This window comes from Pollachius pollachius, assembly GCF_949987615.1.
Source record: "Pollachius pollachius genome assembly, chromosome: 11".
In the NCBI taxonomy this organism is placed as follows: domain Eukaryota; kingdom Metazoa; phylum Chordata; class Actinopteri; order Gadiformes; family Gadidae; genus Pollachius; species Pollachius pollachius.
In genome coordinates this window covers 22,607,566-22,615,573 of record NC_136944.1, presented here as the reverse complement: position 1 = coordinate 22,615,573, position 8,008 = coordinate 22,607,566, and the positions used below count along the sequence as shown (strand labels likewise).

At 51.7% G+C, this 8,008-nt stretch overlaps 1 protein-coding gene across 1 annotated transcript in view; it reads right to left on the bottom strand.

Moving 5' to 3' along the window:
* The window catches only part of LOC307082947 (5-hydroxytryptamine receptor 3A-like), a 7,747-nt gene extending 312 nt beyond the window's left edge, over positions 1-7,435 (bottom strand). Inside the window, exons 1-9 of the mRNA XM_079746699.1 lie at positions 7,305-7,435; positions 6,857-7,002; positions 6,700-6,744; positions 6,186-6,292; positions 5,598-5,767; positions 5,006-5,121; positions 4,373-4,583; positions 3,756-3,944; positions 1-974 (exon numbers count right to left, since the gene is read on the bottom strand). The exon at positions 1-974 is cut by the window's left edge and continues 312 nt beyond it. Of these exons, the coding sequence (XP_079602825.1) occupies positions 733-974; positions 3,756-3,944; positions 4,373-4,583; positions 5,006-5,121; positions 5,598-5,767; positions 6,186-6,292; positions 6,700-6,744; positions 6,857-7,002; positions 7,305-7,356 (1,278 nt within the window). The 5' untranslated portion in view covers positions 7,357-7,435 and the 3' untranslated portion in view covers positions 1-732. The remainder of the gene's footprint in view (positions 975-3,755; positions 3,945-4,372; positions 4,584-5,005; positions 5,122-5,597; positions 5,768-6,185; positions 6,293-6,699; positions 6,745-6,856; positions 7,003-7,304) is intronic.
* Positions 7,436-8,008: the final 573 nt, after the last annotated feature.

The following is an 8,008-nucleotide window of genomic DNA, read 5'->3' as shown; positions in this document are numbered from 1 at the left end:
TCCTGACGTCATATCGAGCAGCAGGACGGGAGGTCAGTGACCAGTAGGGGGCGCGAGTTCACTCTGAACCGCATCTGAGCACGCGATGGTTTGTGTCCACACCGTTAAGTGGTCAATATGAGGCCACGCTTGAGCAGGAAAACCCTTACCAATGCAAACACTGACGCTACATAAGGAATGGAAGATGTTATGACATGAAGCAATACATAAATATCGTAAAATACGTAAATATCGAAATATCTCCGAATGGGACAGACAGTCGTGGAGAGAGCATGGATTATCTCCTCATTTTAAACTATTGATTGTTGAATAGTTTACAATGAGAAGGAAACTGACACACCAGAGTGGCTAAAAAGTGAATATAGGAAGAGCATTACAGATATAACGGTCAAAGTCCAAAAGCCGTTTAATTTAAAGTTTAATTTCATGCATACGTGACCCTAGGCCTACAAGAGTTTTGTGTGATTATTTTTGAATGAATTCCAACCACATCACTTTATCATTCTCTCCATTCATAGCCATTTTAATAATGTGCATTATTGCTCACTTTTTATTTGATTGACGTTTACTGTTTGTCCATTTGGTTGTTTGTCAATTGTCTGTTGACTTCGTGAGCTACTGGATACCTGAATTTCCCCAAGGGGATGAATAAAGTATCTACTCACTTACTTACTTAAATAGTTCAAATAGTTCATCAAATGTGGCACAGAATGAGCAGAATGAATTCCGTGGTCAGTACCAGAAGTAAAAGTGCTCGATCTCACAGTGGTAGCTGGTGAACGTGTAGATGAGCACGCCGAAGTACACAACGCACATCAGCACGTAGAGGTAGAAGCATATCTTGTCCAGCTGGCAGGCGATACGGTAGAACCTCTCGTTCTGCTGCTTCTCCTCCTCCATGCCCTCCAGGAAGTCCACCACCTTCTGGAACTGCAGCCGGTCCCCTGAGAACTTCGTCAGCTCATCCCCGGGATCTGGGTGGAGCAACGTCTGGGTGAGACAACGTCTGGAGGTACACAGGCTTAGAGCCCCTAACTGCTCTATTGCCTTTTTACTCTGACACGGTGTATGTGCTGTGGCAACCCGTCTCCGGCACAGCGCCCCCTTGAGGCCCAGGGGGCAAGTTGTGGAGGCGGTGTACCGCAGATTTGGCTCAGATGGCACCAGTAAGAGCGTTGGTGCCAATCATTGAAATGTGGAGCACCTGAGGAGCAGGTGTGGAAGCATGCTTTAAAAAGCATGCTTCCACACTCATTCGGGGCTCGCCTGGTTCGTGTGTGTCTGTGGGGGACGCGATTCCACCCGGAGGAACAAGACTGTGGATTCCTCCAAAGCTGGGTTTTGTTTGGTTTAATAGTAATATAATTTATGTTTGAATAAAAGTGCCATTTTTGGCTTTAAGTAAGCTCCGGTTCGTGTGCTGATTGGAGGGAGGCGGCTCACTCACCAAGCAGGGTTGCCACATATGGCGGGGGATGCAGGCAACTCCACCAAGCTACGGACCATTTTTTAAGTGAACGCCCGACTTCCAATGGAGGCAGCTCGACCAAGTTACAGGTTTTCCTTTTCAAAGGATGAACAAACCCCAATGCAGAGCCTCGACCGAGCCACAGGTTTTTCAGTGGCGACCGAACCCCGATGCAGAGCCCCAACGGAGCTGCGGCTGCCACCCAGAGAGAAAACGGAACCCCTCCTCCTCCGAGAGGCGGTCCAACGGCTCAAACAACCGCCCACATTCAACGAGAAGACCAAGCAGATCCATGAGAGGCCCGAGGAGAAGGGCACCCTGAACGGGGAGATGCAGGACCTCAAGGACAAGTTGCTGCAGGTGGACACCTCCAACATGGACACCGCCCTCACCATCTTGGAGGAATCCCTCGCTGAGAAAGAGCATATCATCCAGCGGCTGAAGGAGCAAAGGTTCCAGGATGACCAGGAGAAAGGTGAGGAGCTGGGGGCCACAAGGACTACGCTGGAGAGACTAAAGGTGGAGCCCAAGATGGCCCTGGAGGAGACCGCCGCCAGACACAAGGCCCACAGCATGGACTGGTTGCGGGAGAGGGAGGCACTGAAGGCCCAGCTGTTGGGTTTGATGAAGGAGCTGAAGGAGAACCGGCAGGTCGCCCAACAGCTGAGCTTCAACGCCGGTCCCCAGCCCCAGTCGGTTGAGACTCGTCAGGACAGACGGGGAACAGCGCCACCTCGACGGGGAGCCCAGCCGAGGCAACGCGTCCGAGAGGTGGAGAGGCAGGATCGCATCCGTCAGTTCCAAGAGAGGGAGGCACGGGAGCACCTGATCCGCATGCTGAAACCTGGGAAAGCAGCAGGAATCGATGATGTACCGGCGGAAATGATACAGCACCTGGGACCTAAAGCGAAGACCTGGCTGGTAGAAATGCTGAACTCATGCATGGCACAGAAAACCATCCCACCTGTTTGGAGAAAGGCCAAGACTGTCGCAATTCCCAAACCTGGAAAGGACCCATCATCCCCAAAGAGCTACAGACACATTTCCCTCCTCTGCATCACCTACAAGCTCCACGAGAGGCTATTACTCCAACGCCTTATGCCACTTATAGACACCAAGCTTACTAGAGATCAAGCTGGCTTCCGCCCTGGCCGCTCCTGTGCTGGGCAGCTATTGAACCTCGCCCAACACATTGAGGACGGTTTTGAGTGCAAACTCATCACCGGAGCAGCTTTCATAAACTTCACCGCTGCCTATGACACTGTCCAGCACCGCACCATGATCAGGAAACTTTTTGACATGACTGGTGACCTCGACCTGTGCCAAGTCATCAAAAGCCTCCTCTACAACAGGCGCTTCTTCGTTCAACTAAACAATAAGAAGAGCAAATGGAAAGCCCAAAAGAACGGCCCACCACAAGGCAGCGTATTGGCCCCCCTCCTCTTCCCCATCTACACCAACGACCAACCACTCCCCCCACAATGCTGCCGCTTCATCTATGCTGACGACCTCTGCAACACCACCCAACAGGAGAACTCATGGGATGGCCGCAAACTCTCAAACCTATCCCACCCCGTGTACCTCGGTGTCACACTCGACAGGACACTCTCTTTCAAAACCCACTCATTCAGGCGAGCCCTGAATGAGCGTGGAGGCATGCTTCAAAAAGCATGCCTCCACGCTCGCCTGGTTCGCGTGTGCGGAGAGACCAGTCTCCGTGGGTGACGTGATTCTACCCGGGGGAACAAGACTGTGGATTCCTCCAAAGCTGGGTTTTGTTTGGTTTAATACTAATATGATTTATGTTTGAATAAAAGTGCCATTTTGGCTTTAAGTAAGCTCCGGTTCGTGTGCGGATTGGAGGGAGGCGGTTCACTCACCAAGCCGGGTTGCCACAGCGCGTATTTGTACTCTAAATGTTTATATGCATGTAGTTTGTACGTCCTTGCACTAAAAAAAAAATACCAAGCATTGTGAAGCATCTTGTCCTAGCTATCTTTGTTGCGTACGAGGAACGGGTTAACCTAGTGATTGTTAGTGCTTGGCACTTGGTTCTATGAACATCCTTACTGTACCGACGGCAAAATATATTGTTGATTCTCTGACTTCTGATAAATGTACGTATTGTGAGGCGCTTTGGATAAAAGCCTCTACTAAATGGCCTGAATGTAGATGTAAAATGTAAAGGATGTTTTAAACTCTGGTTCTCGTCCACTCTGTATTTCTATTTTAGAAGCGTCCGTGTTGGTGACGTGTTGTGGGTGTCAGTGTGTCATGGGAGCGTTACCGTTTTTCTCGCCCTCCCCCGCGGCCGACGCCTCCTCGTCTGGGTGCCCTCCGGGCTGGGACGGGGCGGACGGTGTTTTCTTGCAGCATTTGAGGGGGATCATGAGGCCGTCCCGGGCCACCCGGGTCAGCAGCATGGAGGCCGTCATGCTGAGCACCAGGAAGACCAGGCACACGCAGAAGTGGGTGCCTGTGGACACGGAGACCGGTTACAACCAGTCCCATCCAACAGGGGGCAACTCGACACGGGGACCGCACAGCTGTGTCATCGTATGTGTGTGTGTCTGTGTGTGTATGTGTGGGTGGGGGTGTGTGTGTGTGTGTGTGTGTGTATGTTTTTGTGTTGGTGTGTGTGCATGTTTGTGTGCGTGTTTGTGTTTGAGCATATGCGTTTGCTAGGTGCGTGTGTGTGTCTGTGTGTACGTGGATGTGTGTATGTGTATGCCTGTGTGTGAGTTTGAGTGAGCGCAAGTGTTTGTGTGTGTGAACGTAAGTGTGCGTGTGTATGCATGTGTGTGTTTGCATGTGTGCGTGTGTTGGCATGAGTGCGTGCGTGTGTATGCGTGTGCGTGTTTGCATGTGTGCATGTGTGCGTGCGTGTGTGTGTGCGTCACGGACGGAGGATGGGGCTGCACTGGCTGTCTCCGGGCAGCAGGCTGTTGAGGATGAGGAGGAACATGATGAAGCTCAGTGCCAGGGTGACCTTGAAGGAGTTCCTCTCTCCGCCCCCGAGTGGCAGCGCGAAGCTCACCACGTCCACGAAGATGATGAGGATACTGGGCAGGATCAGGGAGATGAAGGGATTCGTGGACTTGGTGCTCAGCGCCACCTGGGGAGGGAGACGAAGGTGACATCACAGCCCTGCTGCGATCCCCCCCCCGGAGAAACCACTCACCTGTTCAGAGTTCACCTGGACTCTGCATAGCCCTCCCTCCCAAACACCCCTCTTATTGTATATACGTCCGGGCACTTAATGTACGCACTTATTGTGTGTTGTACGTCCTGGCACTTAAAAATTGTACTTGTGATTGTTGTGATTGTGGGCACTCGGCACTTGTTTCTATGAACATCCTCACTGCACCGACAGAGATACATTGTTCTTTCTTTTTCTTCAGAAAAATGTTCTTATTGTAAGTCGCTTTTGGTTAATAGCTTCTGCTAAAGGCCCTGAATGTAAAAAAATGGGAGTAGAAAGGTGCGTTTGGCGCTTCATGGCGATGTCTGGAGGAGGTGATGGAGTCTGAAACCCACCATGATGAAGTGCTGACCGGCCCCTCTTTTCTGGAGGGTCACGCTGTCCGTGTTCCAATCCCCTTGCTCCCCGTCCAGGAGATGAACGTCTTGCAGTCGGAGGTCCATCCCACACCCTGATTAGGAAGGGGCATCACATGGTCCCTTCTTTAACATCGGCACGTGTGTGTGTGTGTGTGTGGTTGTGTGTGCGTGCGTGTGTGTGTGTGTGAGCGTAAGTGTGTGTGTGTGTTTGTGCGTGTGAGCATCTGTGTGTGTGCGCGAGCACGTGTGTGTGTGTGTGTGTGTGCGGGTGTGTTTGTGTGTGTGTGTGTGAGCGTAAGTGTGTGTGTGTGCATGTGAGCATCTGTGTGTGTGCGCGAGCACGTGTGTGTGTGTGTGTGTGTGTGTGTGTGTGTGTGTGTGTGTGTGTGTGTGTGTGCGCGTGAGCATCTGTGTGTGTGTGTGCGCGAGCACGTGTGTGTGTGTTTGTGAGCATGTGTGTGTGTGTGTGTGTGTGTGTGTGCGTGTGTGTGTGAGATAACGTGGCGACCGGGTCGTGTTTGAAGACAAACATTTGTGGGTGAATGGGCGAGCCGCGTCTGCTGCTCACCGTCTTTGGACCAGGCCTCGATGGCCACCGGGCACATGTCCGAGGAGAAGGGGTACTTGAAGAGGTTCACCTCACAGGTCACCACCACGATGAAGGACATTGTGTGCGTCATATTACCGTCGCTGTAGGCCAGCAGGTCTTTGGAGTCGTGCAGCAGCTCCAGACTCATCCTGAGGACACAGAGCAGACAGCCGGTCTGGGGGGGGGGAAACCAATATATCGCTGTCGGTACAGTAAGGATGTTCATAGGACCGAGGGCCAAGCGCTTACGATCACTAGGTTATCCCGTTCCCCGTGTGCAAAAAAGATATGACGCTACACAATGCTAAGTACTATTTTTAAGTGCAAGGACATACAACAAGTGGCCAATTGCGTACAGAGTCTTTTAAACTAGGCCCGTTGATCACGCCTCTCTGAGGAAAATGACAGCGGCTTCCCCGCAGTTCCCTAGCCTGAGTCCCCAGCCTAGCCTGGCAATAGCCTCCAATAGCCAGGCTAGGGGCTCCACAGAGTTTAGGCGAAGTGCGGTCCTGACGTCGGTGGGGTCCCGCTGTGGGTTGAGCGGGTGTTGGGAGGGTCAGCACTCACGAGTTGGTCACCCTGAGTTCTGGGGTCCACACTTTGTCCACTGGCAGGACCACCGTCTCATAGTCGTACTCTGAGCGGTTCCAGGCCATCTCGGGGTCGGTCCATACCTGGTTTTGGTTTGGATAGCGTTAGCATGTTTGATTCAAATTCCTGCTTTATTTATTATAACGGTAAAGGCACTGCGTTTATCCAGCGCTTTTCTAACCAGCGGCCACTCAAGAGCGCTTTACAATACTGCCTCACATTCACCCGTTCATGTACCCGTTCATGCACCCGTTCATGCACACATTCACGCACCTACGGCGGTGTCGGCGACGCAGGGCGACAGCCAGCTGGTCAGGAGCAGTCAGGTTGAGGCGTCTCGCTCAGGGACACCTCGACACTCAGCCAGGAGGAGCCGGGGATCGAACTAGCAACCTTCCGGTTACCAGCTAGCCCGCTCTACCTCCTGAGCCACATGACACCCACAAATACCTCCTTTAAAGCTTTAAATACATCAAAAGATCAAACTTACCATCCGGGCTTGCAGCCTACTGGTGAAGCGAAGATTCAGTGTGTCCTACGGTGAAATAACATGTATCTTATATTTGTGCGGTTTTGTTTTTTCAGAAGGGTTGGTATTCTGCTGTTTTAGGATAAAGAACGTCGAAAACGTAAAGGGTGAAACTTACAACGGACAGCGTTTGGTATTCGATGAAGGGAACTTTCAGAATTTGTGTGCATTGGTCGGTCTGGGGCTGAGACAGGAGCTTCCTGTCGATCAGAGCCTGGGCGAGACAGCGGCGAGTCGTACAGGCGGCAGACGCCTTCGCACACACTAAGAACACACCAGTGGACCCGGTAAACAGGGGATAGAACAGCACCACATACCGGTGCACATCCTACACACACGCACATACACACACACACACACACACACACACACACACGCACACACACACACACACACGCACACACACACACACACACACAAGTAATCGAAGGTCCTAATCCCAACCAAGTAAGCAGTCCCAGTGACAAGGAGCGATTCGATGGGTTGAACCCTTTAACCGTCTATAAGTGACTGCGTTTAAAAGACAAACTCATGCAAACACATTTGATATTCAGAGTGACACTTACTTGCGCTGAGAATTATCAGTAGGAACAGCATGGCGGGCCCCCCACCCCTCATCCTTCCGGCCCTGAGTGTCAGAGAAAGGCACCTTTGAGATGACTCGATCGACGCGCGGGCAAACGTCAAATTGATGACAAATGAGCCACCCTGGCCGTTCCCATCCTGACGGGCTGCCGACAGGGGCACCTTTTAAAAGCCTGCGTGACATGAGCACACCCGACCAAGTGCCTGCAGCCTCGCGGCCACAATGGGAGACAATAGGATGCTCAATGCGGTGACTGGGCCCCGAGGCCTGTCCTCTATGCTGGGTAAACAACTCACAGGCCGCGGCAAAGGACTGGTTTGTTTACTATGTGTTAGCACATAGGAGATGGCCCCTGGTCCAGCTGCTTATTAATTAGTTTTCTGGACCTCGTCATTCTGCGTGAGGAACAAAGAGAGCGTGTGTGGCAGCAGTGGTGGATGTGGACGTCTGACGGGCACGCACACAGACACATTCACACACACACACACACACACACGTGAGGTGAAGATGTGATAAAGGCTGAATGAAAAGACACTGACCCGGGGTCAGGCCTCTGTTGTGACAGCTGCTGGGATGGAGAAGAATGAATGAGATCATCAAGTCAATCAAACACTGCTGTAGTTAAAGTTGGGAGTTACGTAAAGATTATTTGTGAACAGTTTTTTATTTTCCATAAAAATAATT